The 20,484-nt window shown below is 63.2% G+C and overlaps 3 protein-coding genes across 7 annotated transcripts in view; 1 reads left to right on the forward strand and 2 right to left on the reverse strand.

Annotated features, from left to right (window-relative positions):
* LOC111775242 (uncharacterized) overlaps window positions 1-7,765 on the reverse strand; it is an 18,240-nt gene extending 10,475 nt beyond the window's left edge. The window contains exons 1-3 of the mRNA XM_070225594.1: window positions 7,749-7,765; window positions 7,629-7,633; window positions 5,930-7,589 (exon numbers count right to left, since the gene is read on the reverse strand). Coding sequence (XP_070081695.1) covers window positions 6,676-7,589; window positions 7,629-7,633; window positions 7,749-7,765 — 936 coding nt within the window. The 3' untranslated portion in view covers window positions 5,930-6,675. The remainder of the gene's footprint in view (window positions 1-5,929; window positions 7,590-7,628; window positions 7,634-7,748) is intronic.
* On the forward strand, window positions 4,983-13,337 carry PTOV1 (PTOV1 extended AT-hook containing adaptor protein). 4 transcript variants are annotated; one of them, XR_011422454.1, is made up of 13 exons: window positions 4,983-5,345; window positions 7,841-7,978; window positions 8,087-8,169; window positions 8,239-8,296; window positions 8,382-8,489; window positions 9,881-10,036; window positions 10,497-10,583; window positions 10,684-10,757; window positions 10,835-10,892; window positions 11,215-11,319; window positions 12,593-12,790; window positions 12,866-12,935; window positions 13,210-13,337. XR_011422454.1 is itself a non-coding variant. In XM_070224749.1 (12 exons), the coding sequence occupies exons 1-12, from the start codon at window positions 5,175-5,177 to the stop codon at window positions 12,875-12,877; spliced, it is 1,206 nt and encodes a 401-aa protein (XP_070080850.1). In that variant the 5' UTR covers window positions 5,108-5,174; the 3' UTR covers window positions 12,878-13,337. The 4 variants fall into 4 exon arrangements, 2 of the variants coding, with proteins under 2 accessions (XP_070080850.1, XP_070080849.1); XR_011422453.1 differs by having other exon boundaries at window positions 5,108-5,345; window positions 12,593-12,748; XM_070224749.1 differs by having other exon boundaries at window positions 5,108-5,345; window positions 12,593-12,748; window positions 12,866-13,337.
* Window positions 13,338-14,102: 765 nt separating this feature from the next.
* On the reverse strand, window positions 14,103-20,177 carry PNKP (polynucleotide kinase 3'-phosphatase). Of its 2 annotated transcripts, XM_001917356.6 has the most exons (17): window positions 20,032-20,177; window positions 19,662-19,825; window positions 18,969-19,015; window positions 18,343-18,642; window positions 17,282-17,361; window positions 17,145-17,202; window positions 16,909-17,016; window positions 16,576-16,647; window positions 15,781-15,829; window positions 15,621-15,691; window positions 15,460-15,552; window positions 15,280-15,376; window positions 15,129-15,190; window positions 14,792-14,901; window positions 14,633-14,720; window positions 14,433-14,494; window positions 14,201-14,354 (listed from the first exon to the last, which is right to left on the reverse strand). In XM_001917356.6, exons 2-17 carry the CDS (start codon window positions 19,810-19,812, stop codon window positions 14,237-14,239), a joined length of 1,566 nt encoding a protein of 521 aa, XP_001917391.2. In that variant the 5' UTR covers window positions 19,813-19,825; window positions 20,032-20,177; the 3' UTR covers window positions 14,201-14,236. The 2 variants fall into 2 exon arrangements, with proteins under 2 accessions (XP_070080847.1, XP_001917391.2); XM_070224746.1 differs by lacking the exon at window positions 14,433-14,494 and having other exon boundaries at window positions 14,103-14,432.
* Window positions 20,178-20,484: the final 307 nt, after the last annotated feature.

A 20,484-nucleotide genomic window follows, 5' to 3' on the forward strand; every position in this document is an offset into this window, starting at 1 on the left:
ATTCAGAGTTCAGAGAGCAGGTGCTTAGCATAGTGTTTAAGAAATACTATTATTATTGCTTTTCCAAGAACATCTTTTAAAATTAAGTGATACAGGCTGGCACCAGCTCTGACCACCAGTCTGACCCACTCGGGTGCGCATGGCTGAGGATCCACCAGGTTACTGTTGAGAGCCTTGAGTAGGGTGGCGGAGGCTGAACCAGCCTCTAGGAGGTAATCAAGGAACTTTATGGAAGAGCAGGAGGCAGCAGCGGGGGCCCAGTTGACGCTGGAGGTCATAGATTTGCAGGTCGTTTGTTTGAAGATATGCATTGGATGCCCGCTAGGGGTTGGGGCTGCAGCAGTGAAAGGATGGCTGTAGGCCCCGCCCTCCTGGAGGTGGCAGGGAGTGGCCGAGTGGCTCACCATGCAGATCCGGATTTCTGGGGTCTGTAAGGTGAGGCTGCGACAGGCCGGCCCTGCGAGAAGGAGATGGGACCCGACAGTTCCGTGCTCAATGCAGAGTCCCTGCTAAACCATCAAGGGTCATCCTTTGAGAGGAACAACTGAGGGAAGGGCCGCCAGATAGCGGGGACAGTGTGGCAAAGGCCTGCAGGCTGCAGACTACAGGGCACATGGAGGTGAGGGGACAAACAGGATTAAAGAGCGCTGTCCGGGTCTGCGCGTGTGGTCGATCAGATGATGTACGTCGGCAAATCCGTAAATCTCAGCGGCTTAGCCAGGCTTGTGTCCCTCCCCTGCTCCGTGACAGTCCGATGTGGGTCCGGCTGTCCCCTGGTGGCTCTCCTCCAGCAGTGACTCAGGGTGCGCTGCTTCCAGCCAGTCACCGTCACCTCCTTTCCGGGGGTCCTTGGGTTCCAGCCCTGGAAGGGGCAGTGGCGCAAGGGGGTGAAGTGCGCATGCGGGCGCTTACCTGTCTGGGACCGGAAGTGACGTCATGACGCCATGCCGCTCACGCTTCCGCTCCCACTGGTGAGAATCAATCGTCTTGACCTACTGCTGGGGAAGCTGCGACAGGTGGTTTCCTGGGGTGACCCGGAAGCGGAAAGGGGGTGGTGGACGTTTCCCACGGCCTGTGTAGAGGCGCCGAGGGGGTTCTGGGGGGACGGACGCTTAGACCTAGAGGGCTCGGTGAACAAGCTGGCCGGGCTCCTTGTCCTTAGGAGACACAAATATTACAAGTCACGATGAGCGAGTTTGAGGAGGAAAATGTGGAGGTGGAAGAACGTGGATCAGGCAGACCTTTTTTAAACAAACATGATTTTGTAATTGGAAAAACAAAAATCAAAATTCCAGGCAGAGATCGCCTTCCTCCTGTTTGGTGGTAGAAAGCGTTTTTATTTGTCCAACTGTCTTCGTGAGCTCGTCTGTGTCACACACACACCCAACCTCTATGTACTCCCAGTTCGCCCTTTTAGTAAACTCAGTCGGTGGTTAAACACTAGTTGGTTAAACGGGATTATTGGAAAAGGACATTTCTATATTAGGACGGGCTGACTTACGTGACAATAACAAGCAACCGCCAAATGGCAGTGGCTTGAAATCGCGCAGGTGGGTCTTCTCACTCGTGCTCCGTGGGTGCAGCCGGTGTTGATAGATCGGGGACAGTGCCAGGTGGCGTGGGACAGGCGCCCACAGCTCTGGTCTCGCACAAATAGTGAAACACGCCGCGCTGAATTCACAGACGTCGTTTTTGCTCGCATTTCATTGGCTAGAATTTGTCACCTGGCCCCACTCAACCACAATGGGGTCAGGAAGTGCAGTCCTTTCAATTGCCGGCCAAGTGGGGAGTTAGAAATACATGGTAAATAGCACGGATGACCGGCTAAACACTTGGAACCTTTTATCTCGACCAGGAACATTTAAACTGACATTCATCTCGATAGGTAGGACCAGGAGCTTTTCTGTAAGTCTTGGTCTTCCAGGTATCTTAGGACATCAGATTCCTGTATAAAAAGCACCCACAAACCACAACGAGTCATCTATCCTTTCCAGTTTTTTTTTTTTTTTTTTTTGAAGTGACTTGAGAACCTAAAGACACTTATGAAGCAAACTGAGGGCTGGGTCTTCCTAGGTTTTCATGAGCTTTTCCATTCGGTCATTTACAGTCGCTTTGCAACTAATCTGGCAGCATTTTTTCTTCTTTTCCAGCAACTCACCTTCATTTCCAGTGCAGGCAACCTGGTTTGCATATAAACAAGTCTCTTGCTTTAATATTTCATTAGTTTGATAGGATTAAGTTATTATCTTCAGAACAACTGGCATAAACAGGTTGGGTAACAGACAGCTACTTTTCAGGAAGTGGGCAGCCTAACAGATGGGCGCAGAATTGCTTAGTCATAATCGTAGCGTGCTCGCCAGGGCAGCAGGTTTTGATGAAATGGACGGTGGCTTTCCAACTAGCACACCGGGTAAGCAAGATGGTTTTGGAGAGCTGGACTCTATATTTCGAATAGAATTTCAGTGCGTGCGTTCATTTCACATTCTGACATGTTTCCATTTTTCTCATGCTGGAGTGTATGCTGGCACACATTTCTCCACGCTTATACAATCCACACGTGTCCTGATGGCCTCTTAAGGATGGGAAGGCATCAGCTAGGTGGAGAGCAGAGAGGATGTAAACGAGATCAGTCTGGAGACAGCAGCAGGGGTCACACCATGCAGGGCATTAGAGGAAGAGTCTGTATTTAATTCCAAGGGCACTGGGTGGTTGATTAGTGGAATAAGAGAGACAAGGTGGCAAGAGATGGTGATGGCTTGGAGCAATGAGAATGGTGAGAAATGAGGATTTAGGGAGATGAAGGCAGCTTCTGTCTCTGTGCTGCTTTCTCCTTCCTGCTGCCAGCGATGGGGCGTCCTGACGGGTGATTGACAGGGCTCTGGAGATAACTGTTGATCTCTAGCTTGCGGTCTGGGTGTGAGAGGACTGACTCCCCATTTGGCCACAGTCCAGGAGCGATTAGGGGCTCAGGGCTGGGGAGCCCCGGGACAGGCGGCTTCATGGGTGGGACAAGCAAGGACCAGAAGTGCAACCTGGTCCAGGCTTCCCGAATTTCACTGGCCACTCCTCTTCACTTGCTGGTTGCCCCTCATGGCCCTGACCTCTAAGGGGCTGGAGTGTCCCGGGCTCTGTCCACACACTTGCTCTGCGTGGTCTCATTTGGTCTCTGATTCAAACACTGAAGACTCCGGAAGCGGTGTCTCCAGACTCCCCGATCCCCATTGCTCAGTCAGCATCTCAAACGGAATTGGGGATCCCCAACTGCTCCTTCTGTAGTCAGCTCCATTTCACTAAAACCTTGGCCTCACTCTTCACCCCTCCCTTTCTCTCACTCTGCACAAGTCCTTTGGGCTCCAGCTTGAAAATAAATTGTGAGAATGACCGCCTGCACGGTGGCCACTGCCTGCGACCCATTCCGTGTGTGCTTCCTGCCTGGATTACGGCCAGTCACCTCGCTGCCCTCCTGCTTCCACTCACCCCTTACAATTTTATTTTCAACAGCAGCCAGAGGATCCTTAAAAAAAGATTTAAAGACTTCAAATATTATTTTTCAATAGGTAACATCTGCATGGGGTAAGAATTCCAAATAATCTAAAAGGGTAAACTGAGTCCCCTTTCCCCTTCTGTGGCCCCTTCCCCGCTCCGTCTGCCGCTTCTCTCCTCAGAAGCAACTGTGGGTCCCCGCTTCTGCCGGAGACTTGTAGAGATACTGCGTGTATGATTCTATGCATCCTATGAATGGTTTAAAACGTGAGACCATATCACTCCCTTGCCAAAAACCTTTTGGTGGTTCCCCAGCAAAATGAGACTAAAATCCTAATTCCATCCCAGGGGGACAGGAACCTGCTTGTGGCCCCTGGCCACTTCCACAGCTCCGCTCCAGCCACAGTGGCCGACCTTGCCTTCCTTCCACTCTCAGGATTTGTGCCCTTGCTGTTCCCTCATCTTAGCACACTCTTCCAGCCTATGTGGAATTGCAGGCTGCCTAAAGGTCACTTCCTGACTTCTCATGGTCCCCATCCCATCGCCCTGTGCATTTCTGCTGTTTATAACACCATAGACTGCCATTGTTTTCTCCAGTGGATCTTGGGCTCTGGGAGGGACCTGGTCTGTTTTGGTCCTCGCAGTACACTCACTGCCCAGCCCAGAACTGGAAATGGTACTGCTCATGATTTTTTAAAAAGAGAAGATAACATTTAAGTCGTTACTGTGCCAAGTACTGGTCTTAATACTTTATTAACTCATTTGATCCTCAGAACCACTTTAGGTTTAGCTATGATCCACATTTAAGAAACAGGGAAGCTGAAGCAAAAAGTCTCACACAACTTCTAGTAAGCGAACACGCAGTCACGTAATAGTTGAGTGAATGAGGGAATCAATGAATGGCCCTGAGGAGGGTGGCAAGAAATCGGGGGAGGTGCGGAGGGCCGTGGGCGGAGCGTAGGGAGCAGGGGACCAATGGGTACGCAGCTCTGGCTGGCGACGTCTCTTGGGATCGCTGGCCCCGCCCAGGCCGCGCGAGGACCGCTGGGAGTTGTAGTCCCCTGCCCACCTAGCCACGTCACTGCCTTCAAACCTTATGGTACGATCGATATCCCCAAACCTCGAGGAAGGTTCCCTCGCCCCCAGGCCCGTTACTCCTTCCTCCCCCCTTTCCTGAGGTCTCTTGGTGTAGCCTCCCGGCTCCGCGACTCACTTAGAGTCTCAAAGTCTCGCGGCGTCCCGACCCCCAGCCCGGGGCCAACTTGGTATCGTCCTCTACGTTCATCTACACCCCCCACCTTTGGGATGGTCTCTCCCGCCACGCCCCCCCCCCCCCAAAGTTGTTTCTCGCACGTCCTCTCGGTCCCTCCCCGCTGGCCCGAGCGGCCCACGGCATCTTCCAATGGCCGTCCTCCCCGCCCCCCGCGCCCTCCCCACTGCCGCAGGCCCCCCCGGCCCGGCTGTGGTACGCGCCGGCCACGCCCCCAGCGGACGGCGTTGGTACGCGCCGCGCTCCCCCGCGCGCCGCAGTGGTTCGGCCGCGGCGACCCCTCTCCGGCGCGCGGACCCGCGCTTGGTCCAGCCCGGCCCGTCGCCCCGCAGCCGCGCGCCCGCGCCCGTCCGTCGGCGGAACCCGCAGTCCCCCGTGCGGCCCGCGCCAGCCCCCGCCCGCCCGCCCGGCCCGCGCCGCCATGGTCCGTCCGCGCCGCGCCCCGCACCGCTCCGGCGCCGGGGGCCCCCTCGGCGGGCGCGGCCGCCCCCCGCGGCCCCTCACGGCGCGCGCCGCCCGCTCGCGCTCCTGGCCGGCCAGCCCCCGGGGCCCGCAGCCGCCGCGGATCCGGGCCCGCTCGGCCCCTCCCATGGTGAGCCCCCCGCCCTTCTTCCAGAGCCTTCCACGGCCCCGCCCCCGCCGGCCCCTCCCCCGGGCTGGCGTCTTTGTCCGTCGCCCCCTCCTTGCCGGGGGCTCCCGGGTGGCCCCAGGGGGGTCCCGCCGGGCCCGCTGCCCCCGTGGAAGCCCGGGTGGTACGCGCCGGGCTCGCCCCTTTGTTACGCGTGCGGGCCGGGGGGCGGGGGTGGGGTACGGGGGCGGGGAGGGTTCAAATTACTGCTGACTCCGCGGCCCGATTTAAACGTGGGGCGGGGGGCAGGCGTTCGGTGTGCGCGCTGCCTTTTCCGATCGGAAAGTTGGTGTTTCTCGGGGTGGGGGCGCGGGGCCCGGCGACCCGCGTACGGCACTGACGCGCCCAGGTGTTGCACCCGGGGGCCTTCTCCCCGGGCTCGCGCCGTGTGCGCCCCGCTTTGCACGCTCGCCCCGATGGGGGATGCCCTCACGGATTGCACACCCTAGACATCAGCATTCCGGTTTGCAGGAACACCAAGCTACAGGGGCTTCCCCAGCCCTAAGGCAGGCACCTGCTTTACAAAAAGCTGGATAAGGTTTCCTTACCTGGAGCGCTGGGAGCGCACACCCCGCCGTTTGCCGTGCTCACGGTTGCCCAGATGTGCGTGTTGCCCTAGGCTGGCGCTCACGCTCACTTTTTCAGTACACTGCCCCGCGTTGGGCACGGCGTGGAGCTGTGGCAGCTCGAGACAAGCCTCACACAGGCTTCTTGGCGTCTTAAACGGAGATGTCCAGACTCTGAACTCTTCCCCAAACTTAAACATAGCGCTGTCTCCACTGCCTTCCCCGCTTCCTTGGGCGTTCACATTTAGTCGTTCAGGAGCGCTTCCTGGGTTTTTAAACATGCACTCTAAGGCTTTCCTTCTCTTCCTAAGTCTCGAGTAGACCTTCCTAGGAAGTAGACGGCAAATCTGACATGGAGGCGCAGCCCCAGACGGCAGGGTTCCTTTAGGGTTGTCCTGAAGCCTGGTCCTTCCGTTCGGTCCTCCCGCCTTGCCGTGGGCATCCTGCTGCTGCAGGTGGGCCCGAGCTTCACGCGGGCATCCCTGGTCTTTACTCTCGGGATGAGATGGCTTTCGAGTCCTGCACGCTCAGCCTGCCGTCCCAGCTAAGCGGACCGTAAATGTGTGTTCCCGGCGCGCACCCTGCCGAGGTCCTTAGGTGCATTCGTGTGAATGCCAGAGGCTCCTCCAGCTGTGGGCTTTCACTCCATTCCCTCCATTCCCTCTGATGCTCCAGCTGTGGAACCTGCAGACTCAGGCCTTCAGCACCCTTCTCCGTCTCAGACACACTCAACCGTGAGACACGCTGGTGTGCTCACACCAGGATACGCTCTCGTTTCTTCCTCGTCTCGTGCGATTGCCCACATCCCGGGGCCACCTGCCCGGATGGGGAGCCTGCTTCCTTAGGTTGCTTTGCTTTTTAAGCCCCCCCCCAAAAACAAAGTTGGTCCTGTGTGTCCTTATTCTGGGACAAGAAGCTTTATAGGAAATTTGGGAAATGCCCGTTAGTAATAAAATGACAGTGACAACCGTTCGGGTTTTCCTGCTCCCTGGAGGTACTTGCTGGTGAGGGTGCCGTGGGTCTCCTGCAGCCGGGCTCTTCCGAAGCCCACCCTTGTTTGCTTTGAGATGTGTTTGATTTGAAAAAAGATAGCTGGGAGAGTGCCCCGGGAGGAGAATGTGCAGCCTTCCTTGGCTCTGTTGCTGGAAGCTTCTCTTGGTGTTATGCAAACCCTGTCCAGATGTTGTGTGGGAGGCCCCTCCAGGTGTTGCCCCCCTCCCTCTTCCAGATGCATCCCCACCTCCCGGCTGGTTCTGTTCTGTGTGCTTCTGGTCGCCGCCTCCCTGGGGCAGCCTGATGTGGGGAGGGCAGGTCGGCGACTGCCTGGGAAGGTTGGCAGGAGCCAGAGGGAAGAGTCTGGACTTTGTCTGGAGGGCCACGGGGAGCCCTGGAGGGGCGGGATGGGGCGGACCACGTGTCAGATAGACAGACACACACGGCCCAGGCTGGCTGGTGCATGGTGGGGCTTCGAGGAGGCCCTGGAGCCCTGGAGAGCTGGCTTCTGCATTGGGTCTCGACAGAGGGACCCAGAATTGACGAGGCCCGGAGAACGGGTGGGTGGCACCTCCTTGGGGGTGGGGATGGCATTCCTGGCCAAGAGCACAGCTGGAGCGAAGGCTGGAGGGGGAAGCGGGCGGTGGCTCTCAGGGACCCTACACGGGCCAGTGATGAGGTGACAGACGGCCTCTGGGTGGGAGGAGTATGGAAGTGGTGGCAGGAAAAGGATGTGGGGGTCAACCACGTGGGGTCTTGACCCCTAGGACGAGGAGCTTAGATCTGGTCCCGGGAGTTCTGAGTGGACGATTTGGGTCTGAGCATGGGGATGGGGGTGTGGGGGACAGCCTGTCCTTGTGCGTCCCCCAGCCTCAGTTTCCCCACCCCCCTCTGCTGCAGCAAGGTGCTCGGGTCTTCGGGGCCCTGGGTCCCATCGGGCCCTCCTCACCCGGGCTCACCCTCGGGGGCCTGGCTGTAGGCGAACACCGGCTGAGCAACAAGCTGCTGGCCTGGAGCGGCGTCCTCGAGTGGCAGGAGGTGAGCTCGGTCAGGTCCCCTTGCCAGTCCCTGTGGGGCTGCCCCTGCGGTGGGGGCAGGCCCGGGCGTCTGGGCTGTGTCCAGTGACCCCTCCTGCTCCCGCCACAGAAGCGCAGACCCTACTCGGACTCCACGGCGAAGCTGAAGCGGGCCCTGCCCTGCCAGGCCTACGTGAACCAGGGCGAGAACCTGTGAGTGCCGGGCGGGTGTGCGGGGGCAGGGACGGGCGGCCGGCGTCCCCTGACCTCTTCTCCCCGCAGGGAGACTGACCAGTGGCCCCAGAAGCTGATCATGCAGCTCATCCCCCAGCAGCTGCTGGTGAGACCCGCCCCCAGCCCCCCAGCCCGTGCCTCAGAGCCCCCACCACCCCAGCAGTGACCGGCTGTCCCCTTGTTGCCCCCAGACGACTCTGGGCCCCCTGTTCCGCAACTCGCAGCTGGCGCAGTTCCACTTCACCAACAGAGACTGCGACTCCCTCAAGGGGCTCTGCCGCATCATGGGCAACGGCTTCGTGAGTGCGGCGGGGCGGGGCGGAGGGGGCCGGGGTGGCAGGCCGGCGCTCCCGGGGGTCTGGGAGAGCATCCATGCGCCGTCCCCGCCGGGAGGTTAGGGTCTGAGAAGTTCTCGGTGCAGCGGAGAGTGGAGGATCTGGGCCCCGCTGAGAGCTGCCTGTGCGGGTGGTGGAGGCCCGGGCTGGCTGTCCTGGGCCTGGGACGCAGCCTGGGGGGCAGCTGGTGAGCCAGGCAGAGGGTCATGGGCGATGGTCGGGCTGACACCCCCTGGAGGCCACCGGACCAGTGAGTGTGGGAAGTGCCCTTCAAACACAGGGCCGGCAGGAAGTGGCACTCGGCGTGAGCCCTGCAGCCCCAGAGTCCACGCCCTAATTTCAGTGGGTGCTGGGAGGGGGTGGCACGAGGTGGGGGTGCGTCTTCTGCCCAGGACCCCCAGACAGCTTGGCTCTGGGGTTTCCTCCAGTCCTGGTTCCTTTTGGGACAGGCCCCCCCACCTCCCGGCCGCTGCCTGCAGCGGACACTGTGTGCCACACCCCTCACGTCCAGGCGCATCCCGCTCCCTCGGGGCCTGGACAGGCCAGGGCTTGTGGCTGGGGTGGGGTCTCCTGCCTGCCCGTCACCCCTTCGTCCAGCACCATTGCTGAGGGCCTGCCCTGCACAGCCCCCAGCGCCCCCAGGAGTGCAGGCTGCAGGGAAGGTGGCTGTCATGTGCCCTCTGTGACTGTTGGCCGACGCTGCTGCCCCCGTGGTGGCTCCGGGAGGGCCGGCTGCACGTGGATCCCGGAGCCCAGGGCCGGGTTCCCCGGGTGGGCAGGCCCTGGGGATGAGAGAAGGCAGGCAGCGCGGGCAGGGGTGCCCGGAGGTGGCCTGGGAAGTACACGCCCCTTCTCCCGGCCCCCAGATGGGGCGGTCTGTCAGGTGTACATTCTCCACGTCCCACGGAGGTGGCACCAGCATCTCACGTCAGGAGCATTTATGTGGCACTTACTGCACGTGCTGTCGTTATGCCGTTTTACAAATGGGCAAACTGAGGCCGGGAATCCTGAGGTGATTTGCCTTGGGTCGCACAGCTAGGAGGTGGCAGAGCTGTGGTTGCACCAGGCAGGTGGGTCCCATGGCTGTGCTCTCAGCTCCAAGGCCAGGTTGCCTCCATCCTGGTTGTAGATGGAGCCCTCAAGGTCCTTACACCCTAGTGGACGTGCCAGGCCCTGGCCCTGACCGTGATCATGGGGTTCAGGGACTCCGCGGGGCACATGTGTGCGTGTCTCTCACTGTGGACTGGGCTGTCCCACGGTGACCTCATCACCTGGACGAGCGGTCTCGGGTGGCGTGGAGGGGCGTCTGGCTTGGCCGGCAGTGCCCCGCGGCCTGACCTCCTGGCCCCCCCCAGGCGGGCTGCATGCTCTTCCCTCACATCTCCCCATGCGAAGTGCGCGTGCTCATGCTGCTGTACTCGTCTAAGAAGAAGATTTTCATGGGCCTCATCCCCTACGACCAGAGCGGCTTCGTCAATGCCATCCGGCAGGTCATCACCACCCGCAAACAGGTGTGCAGGGCCCGGGCCGCCCGAGCAAGGGGCCTGGCAGGAGGGTCGGCTGCCCATGGGGAGGGGCAGGTGGGCACACCCGTGGCGGGGGGCAGGGGGCTCCAGAAGATGACCACGTGTCCTGCTTCATGCTGAACCAGTTATTCATGCTGTCCCTCTCTCCTGAAAAGGTCCCAGTTTGTGCATCAAATTCTCTGGTTGCTCAGGCCGAGGGGCCGTCCCCACGGGCTCCGTACCCCAGGCTGAGGGGCCGGGCCAGCCCTGGGGAGTCCTCTGGGGCTGTGCACAGGCTGGAGCCGGGCAGCCAGAAGGAAGGCTGGGGCGCAGGTCTCCTGGGCAGGTCGGGCGGGGACAGCATGGGCCCCGTGGCTGGGGCACGGAGGAAGGGTTGGGGTGGCCTGGGACAGCTTTGCGGTTCCCAGAAGCCACTTCTGGGGATTACTGCCGTCTCTTTCCACAGGCAGTGGGACCTGGTGGCGTTGCCGGCCCGGTCCAGATCGTCAACAACAAGTTCCTGGCTTGGAGTGGAGTCATGGAGTGGCAGGAGGTGAGCCCTGCGGTGGCCCGGGTGGCCGCAGGACCAGCGCATCCTCGCTGACTCGTGGCCTCCCGCTCCCGGTGGTCTCACCTCTCTCTCTCCCCAAAAGCCCAGACCTGAGCCCAACAGTCGGTCGAAGAGGTGGCTGCCGTCGCACGTCTACGTGAACCAAGGGGAGATCCTGTGAGTGTCGGGCTGGGGCGGGGGTGGCGTCTCAGTGAGACCCGGCCTCCTGAGTTCGGTCGCCGTGTGTCCCGCAGGAGGACTGAGCAGTGGCCGAGGAAGCTGTACATGCAGCTCATCCCACAGCAGCTGCTGGTGAGTGGTGACGGGGGTGCGAGGCATACCAGGTCGGCGTGACAGGAGCTGTTCTGGACCTGGGGGGGTGGCTTCCCCAAGAAGGAGACCTTTGAGTTGCCAGCTGGAGGAGGAAGGTAGAAGCATGTTATGTGCAAAGGGCCTGTGGCTGGAGGCTGGCCTGCCTGGTGTGTGGAGGCCAGCAAGGGCAGGGGCATGGGGCCCGCAGCCCTGCTGAGGGTCACAGGACCTGTGTGAGGGCGTGACCTGGGCCTCGGCCCTCCACCGGGCAGCGTGGCCATGGGCTGTGCCAAGCTCTGCCAGCCCCTCGGCTTGCCCGCAGACCACCCTGGTGCCGCTGTTCCGGAACTCGCGCCTGGTGCAGTTCCACTTCACCAAGGACCTGGAGACACTCAAGAGCCTGTGCCGCATCATGGACAACGGCTTTGTAAGTGCGGCCGCGGGAGGCCGGCGCCAGGGGGGCTGGGGGAGGGCTGGGGCCACGTCCGCGCAGGGCTTTACAAACTGAAGTGAGACAGACCAGCAGTGGCGGTGTCCCCACAGGCGGCTGGGGAGAGTGATGGCAGCTCCCGGGCCACGTGACTGCCCTGGGGCTCTGGGGGCCTAACCCACCTTACAGATGGGGAAGGAGAGGTTCAGGCGGGGCCTCAAGGCCAGGGCGGGACTGGACCCCTGCGGCCTCAGGAGGGTCCAGTGTCCAGTGCTGACCCCGAGCTCCCGGCTCGTCACCTGCCCACCTCCTGCTCCCTCCCGGGGCTCCCGGAGGCTCTGCTCCAGCGGTGGGCAGTGGGGGTGGCGTGCCTGCCTCCAGCCCGAGCCCCTCAGCACCCCGTCTGGCTGTTGGAGAGTCTCGGCCCAGTCCTTTCCTCTTCGGGCCTCAGTTTCTCCACCTGTGAGGCGGGGAGGGCTGGACTTGGGGGTTTCAGAGGCTGCAGCCGGCGCTGTCCACTGTTGTGGGGATCTGCCGTTCCTGGGTGACGTCGGTGCCCACGTCACCTCCCTGGCTCTCAGTCCGCTGTAGCTGCCACAGCCGTGCTGTTGTGCATCTGAGGGGCTGGTTGTGTGTCTTCCACGTTAAAGAGTCTAAAAGCATAGAGTTCCCTCGGCGAACCCCATAATGCCCCGTGTGCCTCTGGCTGGGCCTCCCCTGGGCGCACGCCGGTCCCCATGCAGGGCCCGGGGCTGTGGGCCACGAGCTGCCAGCCTCCCCTGGGGCTTGTGAGGCCTGGCCACCGAGGGAGAAGAGAGGAGCTGGGAAATGGATCGGGAGCCCCAGGTCCCCCTTCCGGTGACCCTGAGCCACACCCCCGCCTGGAGTCAGCGGTCAGCACGCTGCCCTGGCCTTGGGGGCATGCAGGGGTGGGGGGGGGGCCTTAGTGCCGGGCCTCCTGGGCACGTCTCCCCAGAGTGGCCTTTGTGCCGGGTCGTGGTCCTGGTCCACCCTGTCTGCTGTGGGCCAGGTCCCTTTTTGGGGATGATCCGGGTGTTGGCCTGTGTGGCATCGGTGGCACTGTGGGCAGTGGGCGCCGCCATCTCCTCAGGGCAGAGTCCTGGGCCGTCTGTCTCCTCGTCCCCAGATGGCAGCGGTCCTGGGGCCGTGGGGACAGAGCCCCAGGACAAGCCGGGTGGGCGTTGTGGTGCCGGCGGCGGGGGCGTACGCGGTCCCCGGTGCCCGCCGTGACGCCGCGCTCCGGCCACAGGCGGGCTGCGTGCACTTCTCCTACAAGGCGGCGTGCGAGGTGCGCGTGCTCATGCTGCTCTACTCGTCCGAGAAGAAGATCTTCATCGGCCTCATCCCCCACGACCAGGGCACCTTCGTCAGCGGCATCCGGCGTGTCATCGCCAACCAGCAGCAGGTCCTGCAGCGGAACCTGGAGCAGGAGCAGCAGCAGCGAGGGGTGAGGCGGGCGCCCCGGGCGCGGCCCCCTGCCCTGCGGCCCCTCCATGCTCACTCTTCCCCGCTTCCCCCACAGATGGGGGGGTAGTGGCCGCCCCCGGGCTGGGCCCCTCCAGGAGTCACAGACGAGGCCCCTGCCAAGACTGGTGAGTGGCACCCGGGTCGCGTGCAGCCTGGAGCCTTGGACGTGCCGGGAGGGTTCCGGAAGTGGTGTGACCCTGGCCTTGAGAGACCAGAGAGAGGCACGGCCGTCCCCCGTGGGCCCAGGCCTCCTGGGCAACGCCAGCCCCAGGCCCCCCACCCTCAGAGGCAACAGAACTGGGGTCTCCAGGCTGGGCAGGGGCCTTGGGGCTCAGGGCCTGGGGGTCCAGGGGCTCCTGGAGCCTGCGTCCAGCCCCCCCACCATCCCCCTGCTCCCAGGTCAGATGCTTCTGAGCGGGGGCCCCTGGGGACTGCAACTGCCCAGCGAGATGGAGGACAGAGTCCTGAGATGTCTCCGAGGACGGTCCCCACCCCTGTACGTTCCCTAATAAAGTCTTTTAAAAGCCCGCCGGCTGCCGTGCTCGCTGTCCAGACGCCGTGGCTCGGAGAGGCCGAGCCCCTCCAGGGACAGCAGTCCCCGCACCTGGGCGCCGTCGGTCCCCAGAGGGCTGGCGGCTAGGCCCACGCCTCGAGTTTGGGGCCAGCTGGGCGGGGCCTGTGCGGCCCTAACAGATTCCCGGGTGGCCGCCTTAGGGCTGCTCTGAGCTGGGAGGGAACGGGACCTGGTGCGGGCCGTCCCCAGCTGACGGGGCGGGCAGGGCTTGGTGGCCGCATCCTCAAGGGCCTTTCTGGGGCCGGCTGTGCTCTGAGATTCCCCTGCCCGGTGTCCCCAGCTGCGTTCCCGTTCCCTTCGGTTCCCTTCGGTTCCCTCCGGACTCAGGGCCCCGCTGCGCTGGGGGCAGACACGGGGTGGGCGGGGCCTGGTCCGCCTCCTGGGATGGGTGGCGAGCTGCGGGCCTGGCCGCGCTCTCAGCCCCCACGGCCGCAGGGCCCAGGCCCCGGGTGCAAGGCCGGCGGGCAGAGCGCTCGCTTCTCACGGAAGCTGCGCTCCAGCTCTTGGCCTCGGCGTCGCCTGCTCGGCCTTGCCAAACTCTGGGCTGGGTCATGCGGGCGCCACAGCGGGGGCGGCCACGCGTGGAGAGAGCCGCTCTCGGGGTACGCCAGCAGCCGTGGCCCTGAGCGGCCGGAGTCCCCACTGCAGGGGAGGCGGCGGGCCGTGGCGGGGGGAACCGAGTGCCGAGCTGGGACAGAGCCCGCCCCCCCCATGCCCCTCCCGGGACCGGCCGCTAGCCCGGCCTGGGCACCAGCAGGCAGCTCGTGGGGCGCCCACCAGACCCCCCCCCCCCCCCCCGCAGATCGCTGGCCAAACTTAAAGAAAAAGAGCATTTATTGGGGGCGGGGCGGCTCAGCCCTCGGAGAACTGGCGGTACAGGCGCTCGAGCCGCGGCTCCACGCGCAGCCGGAACGGGATCTCCAGAATCGCCGAGAAGCCTTCGGCCAGCGTCGGCGCCTCGAACTGCTTCCTGGTGGCAGAGCGGGGTGAGGGAGGCGACCGACCCCCTGGGCCCGCGCCAGCCCGGGGTGCTGCCGCCCTCGCCTACCTGTAGCCGAACATGACCACGTCGGACACGGGCGCGTGCGGGGAGCCGCTCATCTCCCGGAACTGCGGGGGGGCGGGGGGGGGGTGGAAGGGGGGTCAGGCTGGGGGAGGGGAGGGAGGACGGGGGTGCAGGGGGCGGGGGGCGGTCAGGCTGGGGGAGGGGAGGGGGCAGGGGGCGGGGCACCTGGGGGGGCTGCTCACCCGGTTGTTGTGGCGCGCCTGCTCCAGGGAGGCGCTGAAGAGGAAGCAGCGGCAGGGGACCCCCGCGTCCTGGGCGCACTTGACGTACCTGGGGGCCGGGAAGGGGTCGCTGGTTAGGGGCCCCGGGCCACCCCACGGAGGGCGCCCGCCCACGCGTACCTGGCCCGGCTCTGGACGTCTGGGTTTGTGTTGTCGATCACGACCCGCTTCCTCTGCCTGAGAGCTGCCTCGCACGCGGTCACACAGCGCTGCCACGAGCCCAGAGTGTCCTGGGGCGGGGAGGGCAGTCAGGCGGGCAGGAGACCCGGGGACGGGGACTGGGGGGGACAGCGAGAGAGACACTGGGGAGCAGGGCGGAGGGGGAGACCCCGAAAGAGGACGGAGATGCAGGAGGAGCGGAAACCTGGATGGGGACACGGGACGGCAGGGAGCGGGGAGGGAAGCCGGGGCGGGGGACCGGGACTGAGGACCGACGCGGGCTGCACACCCGTCCTACCCTGTTCACGTGGACGTATCCGGCCGACACGAGATGCTCCTGGAGGAACGTGGACTTGCCAGCTGCGGAGAGGGCGGTGTCAGTGGGAGCCCGGGGCCTGGAGGGGGCTGGGGCTTCTGGAGGTCAGACGTCAGGGGTCAGGGTGTCTCACCCCCTGGAAATCCCACGGCGACAACCACCTCGGGGTCGGAGCTCAAGAGGGAGCTGGACTCAGGGAGGCAGAGCGGCCCGGAGGGGGAGATGGTCCTCTGGGAGGGGGCCGTGATGAGTGAGGATGCCCCCAGCTGTCCCATCCGGTACCCCCGCCCCGGCCCCGGCCCGTGGGCCTCACCGGATCGAAGGCTGGGAGCTCAAAGCCGGCCACCGGCCACTTCAGGAAGAACTCCTCGGGTGTGGCGAAGGGCAGGCCAAGGTTGAGGGCAAACTGGGGGCGAGGGCGGAGGTCAGACGGGGCGAGGGCCGGGCTCGGGGGGCGCGGGCGGAGGGCCTCACCAGGCGGTCGGCGCAGGAGAAGTCTTTCTTCTTCCGCCCAGGGGCCCAGTTGGCTGGGCGTCCAGCTGCGTCTGGAACATACGGAGGACACACCGGGTCACCACCAGCCCCCTCCATCAGCGCTGAGGGTCCACACACTGCCCCCACCCCCAGGCCCTACCTCCCACGAAGACACTGTCCCTGATGGAGATGGGCACGCCCTCGTTGGCCTGGGGACAGACAAGAGGCATAAGGAACCAGCTCCCACGTCTGCTCCCCCAGAGCATGGCTGGTTCCCCAGGGGACGCTCAGCGGGTCTGTGCCCCGAGTCAGCCCATCTCTAACCCTCCATGCCCCTCATCTGACACATCAGCAGATTCCGTGGGCCCCCAACTGCAGCCACTTCTCACTCCCTTCACTGCTATCGCCTCCACCATGGCCACCAGTGTCGCCCACCTGGACTATTCAGCCCCTTCTGGCTGGTCTCGCCCCCTCTATACTCCACGTGGCCACCATGGGCGCCGGGTCCTGGCCCACAGGGCCGCACACAACCTGACCCCTGCTCACCCTCTGACCTCATGCTGTGCCCTCTCCTCTTACCCGCTCAGGTCCAGCCCCAGGCCTCACTGTGCCACACACCGGGCTGCCCTCAGGGCCTTTGCACCTGCCGGCACCTCCACCTGGACCACTTGTGCCTAGAAACCCACATGGCTCCCTGTCCTGTTCACTGACACCGTCAGCTCAAGCGCACGCACGAGTGAACGAGCGAATGAGTGACTCACTGAGCGACTTCTCGCTCCACCACTCTGGTTGTCAGAGTGTAAGCGCATCGGCCTCGCATCCCCACACTAGAAGGTGAGGCCCGGGGAGGAGATGAGAGGAGGAGAGAGGCGGCTAAGGAGCAGAGGCGGCGTGGGGAGGCCGCCCGGGAGCCGGGGCTGCGGGGCGAGGCGGAGCGCCCGGGAGGCCGTCTCACCTGCTCCTGCAGATGGTCCCACATGCCGATCACCGGCTTCCGGTACAAGCCGGCGTGCGTGGCCACCAGCACCTGTGGGCAGGGTGGGGACAGACACTGTCCTCAGCGCCTCATCAGGCTCCCAGAGCCCTTCAAGGGCACGTGGGTCCCCAGGGTGCTCCCCAAGCCCTGCCGATCCAAGGAGAGCCCCCCGTGCCCCAGAACCGGCCACTCGGGGCGGGTTCTGTCAGCACAGCCCCACCCGGGGCCTGCGCCACTCAGCAGGGGCTCTGCTGCCTCCTCTCTGCCCCCCACCGCAGTGTCCCTGTCCCCCAACATAAGCAGCAGCTGTACCTGAAAGGGGACCCCCAGCTTCTCCAGCACGGCCTCCACCTTGGCCTTGAACTCCTCCGCTGGCAGCTTCCTGCGCCCGATGCCCATCTGGTTGGTGAAGATCACCAGCTGGGGAGCAGATGGGTGTCACCGGTGCCCGTCTCACCAGGCCCCAGCCTGCCCCGTGGGCTGGCCACTGCTTGCACGCAGACACACACACACACTCTCTCACACACACACACACACACACAACTCACCTTGTAGCCCTCGGCATCCAGCTCCCGCAGTTTCCGCGGAATCTCTGGGTACAAGATCCTAGGCCGGGCAGGAAGTGGCAAGGTGACCTGGGGCTCCGAGGGGGCCTCACTCACCCCCTCCTCCGGCCTCTGCTCACCTCCAGTCACTGGGGCCGGTGGGAAAGACCTTCCCGGAGCGTGTGGTGATGAGGGTCCCATCCAGATCAAAGCCGGCCACCTGGCATCACCAGAGAAGAGGAACAGCGGCAGCGTTACGCCTCTGACGCCCCTCACTCACAGGCTGCGAGGTGGGACTATTACCACCCGCCCCTTATAGATGGGGAAACTGAGTCATAGAGCGCCTACACGTCTTATATAAGGACAAGGCACAGCAGGATGTGTCCCATGTGTTCCTGACACCTGAGTATAGAGCCTGCAATCTTCACTGGACCATCTCTCCCACTCCTCCTAAGACCCTCAGTATTCCAATCTTTAAAATGGGGCTCCTGGGGCTGGCCCGGTGGTGCAGCGGTTAAGTGCACACGTTCTGCTTCAGCGGCCCGGGGTTTGCTGATTCGGATCCCGGGTGCGGACATGGTACCACTTGGTAAGCCATGCTGTGGTAGGCGTCCCACATATAAAGTAGAGCAAGATGGGCACGGATGTGAGCTCAGGGCCAGTCGTCCTCAGCAAAAAAAGAAAAGAGGAGGATTGGCAGCAGTTAGCTCAGGGCTAATCTTCCTCAAAAAAAAAAAAAAAAAAAGGTGGGGGGCTCGTATCCGACCCCTGCTCTTCCCCTGGCCGTGAAAATAAAAACAGGAGCCGAGCTTTGTTTGGGTGCTGACTGCCCGGCAGGGACGGTGCCACGTGCTTCCCACGGATTCGTCATTTCACTGGTGGGAAGTGGGTCTCAGAGAACACGGTGTAACAGCATCTGAACTCGTGTCTCTGGACCTGAGAAAGACTCATCATAGTAGCTCCTGCGAAAATGTTCGTGAGCGTTGCTATGGTCACTGGGCAGTCACTGTGGGTCAGGCAGGAGCTGACATACGTCAATTCCCCCAGTGCTTACAACCCCTGAGTGTGTCATCGGGGCCATTTCTCAGAAGAGAAAGTGGAGGCTAAGAGAGGTTGAGTGACCTGCCCAGGGGCACACAGCAAACCTGGGCTTGAGTCCCCAGTCTCTGGTGGCTCCCTCAGTTCTCAGCGGGGCGCTCACCTTGCCCCGGGGCCTCACGCCAGGTGCTGTGAACACCAGCAGCTTCTCGAAGCTCTCCCAGCCGGGGGATGACTTCCGTATCCGCTTCTTCGGCTGCTCAACATCCTCCTTGTGGTCTGGGGCCGCCGGAGGTGTGCCAGGTGGAGTGTCTGGCTGGGATTCTGCCGTGCGGGCCTCTTCCCAGCGCAGGGTCAGCGGGTGGAGGCCGTTGACCAAATACAGCGTGTCCCCCACCCCCAGAGAGCCCTTGGACCCCGGGTTCAGCACCTGCGTCCCGGCAGTTGAGGGGTTAATTCCCAGCTGTAGAGGAAGAGGGAGGGGCTGGGACTGGCTCCGCCCCCACCGGTAACCTCCTCCAATCAAAAACCTCAGGACAGACCGTGCCTCTCCAACTGCCAATCAGACCCTTAAGCCCCACCTCTTCACTGTGTACCACCAATCAGAGCTTTGGAAAGGTTACAGGCATCCAGTCTTATCCAATTTAAATTGTGCTGGACTTTGACCCCACTGGAACGGGCCACACCCTCTTCCCTCCCAGCCAGTCCGATTTTCCCAAAGGGTCTGCTCCCTGCTGGGTAGTGATTCTTCCCTGACACCGCCCCCGGGCCTCGCTGACAAACTGGTACCTGCTTCACTGCCACGGTCCGAGTCTCAGGGTCCGCGACCAGCTCCACTGAGGTGGGGGCGGTGAAGTCAGGATTTGCATCATTGCGTTATTGCTTCCCCAACCCCTGGGGAGCATAGCCAGCTCCAGGCCACAGGATGGGGCTGAGCACCCATGCAGGAGGAGGAGCAGTTTATTTCTAAAACTAGTTTGTTCCTGGACAGATAAAGGCCTTAGGACTGCCTGTGACACTGGTCCTCGCCTAGGGACAGGGTGGGTGTTTTTCTGTACAGAACTGGCTTCTCCTGCACGAAGAGGTGGCCAGATGCCGGTCCTGGGCTTGGCCCGCTACCACCCCTCCCTGCTGAGCAACACGCACTTTTCTCCAGAGGCTCGGCTCTCTCCTGACAAGGGTCGGGGCCTGATGCGCGCTTTCACGGGGCACTGTGAGCATCCTTCTCTGCCTAGTGACTTGTCTCGGGATTGGCGCCATCCCCTTCCCCCTCAAGGGATCTGGCTGGTTCCAGGTCCGGGGCAACCTTTCTCTCCAGCTCCCCAGAGGGCCCCTACTAACTTCAGGCCTGGCTGCAGCACGCGTTCCGCCTAGTGCCAAGCACGTCCCTTTCGGGATTGACTGTGCATGGTTCCCATCGACTGCGTTCCCGCTCCTGCAGCAGGCCACACCCCCTCCAGCTCAGACCCCGCCCCTGCCCACCTTGGTTTCTGGAGCACTTCCGGTCGGTAACCTGGGTCAGGGGTCCCCGGCCTAGGACCAGAGCTTGACCGTCGGAGGGAAGGAAGATGGGGGGCGGCCCCCCAGGGGGGCTCTCCAGCCACAGGCGGCCCTGCGCCTCCCCCTCGGCCATCCTGGGCGCCTGCCTGCGGGGAAGCAGGTCAAGAGGTTTGAGTGGCAGGTGGCCCTCGGACTGCTGCAGGAAGTCCCGCCTCCTCTCGCCCCCTCCACGGGGAATTCCCTCCATCCCCGGAAGGCTCCGGAAATCCCACCCACTCGCCGGCCGGGGGGCGCGTTTCCCAGACGACGACGCCCCGTTCCGGCCCTCGGGGAGCCGGGACCCCGCGCTCACCCGCGCCCGCCGCCTGGGCTCGCTCCCGCTGCCGACCGGGGAGGGCCCGCCCGCAGCTCCGCCGGCCGCTCGCTGGGCTCCTGGCGGACGGAAATGACTCGTCCCGCCGACGGGGCGGGGCCTGGCTCCTCCCATGACGGAGGCCCCGCCCCCGGCCCCCACGGTCCCTCCGCAGCTCTGACTTTCGTCTCTCTTGCTGCCGTGGGAGGCTCAGGCCAGCAGGGGGCGTGGGTCCTCCGTCCAGAGTCTTCACGTTGAGCTCTAACTTTCATTCCCTGGGCTGGAGATCTTTACAGCGGGAGGAAGTGCTTTCCCATTTGAGGATCACTCTCGGTGGAAGAAATCCCCGCCCCCGACAACCCTCCTCGCCCTCAAGGCGGTAGTTTTCTCATCTATAAAGTGGGGATAATCGCTTCCACTTGGTGGGGTTACTAGAAGGTGAAAGGAGTGAAT

This window comes from Equus caballus, chromosome 10, assembly GCF_041296265.1.
Source record: "Equus caballus isolate H_3958 breed thoroughbred chromosome 10, TB-T2T, whole genome shotgun sequence".
NCBI lineage: Eukaryota > Metazoa > Chordata > Mammalia > Perissodactyla > Equidae > Equus > Equus caballus.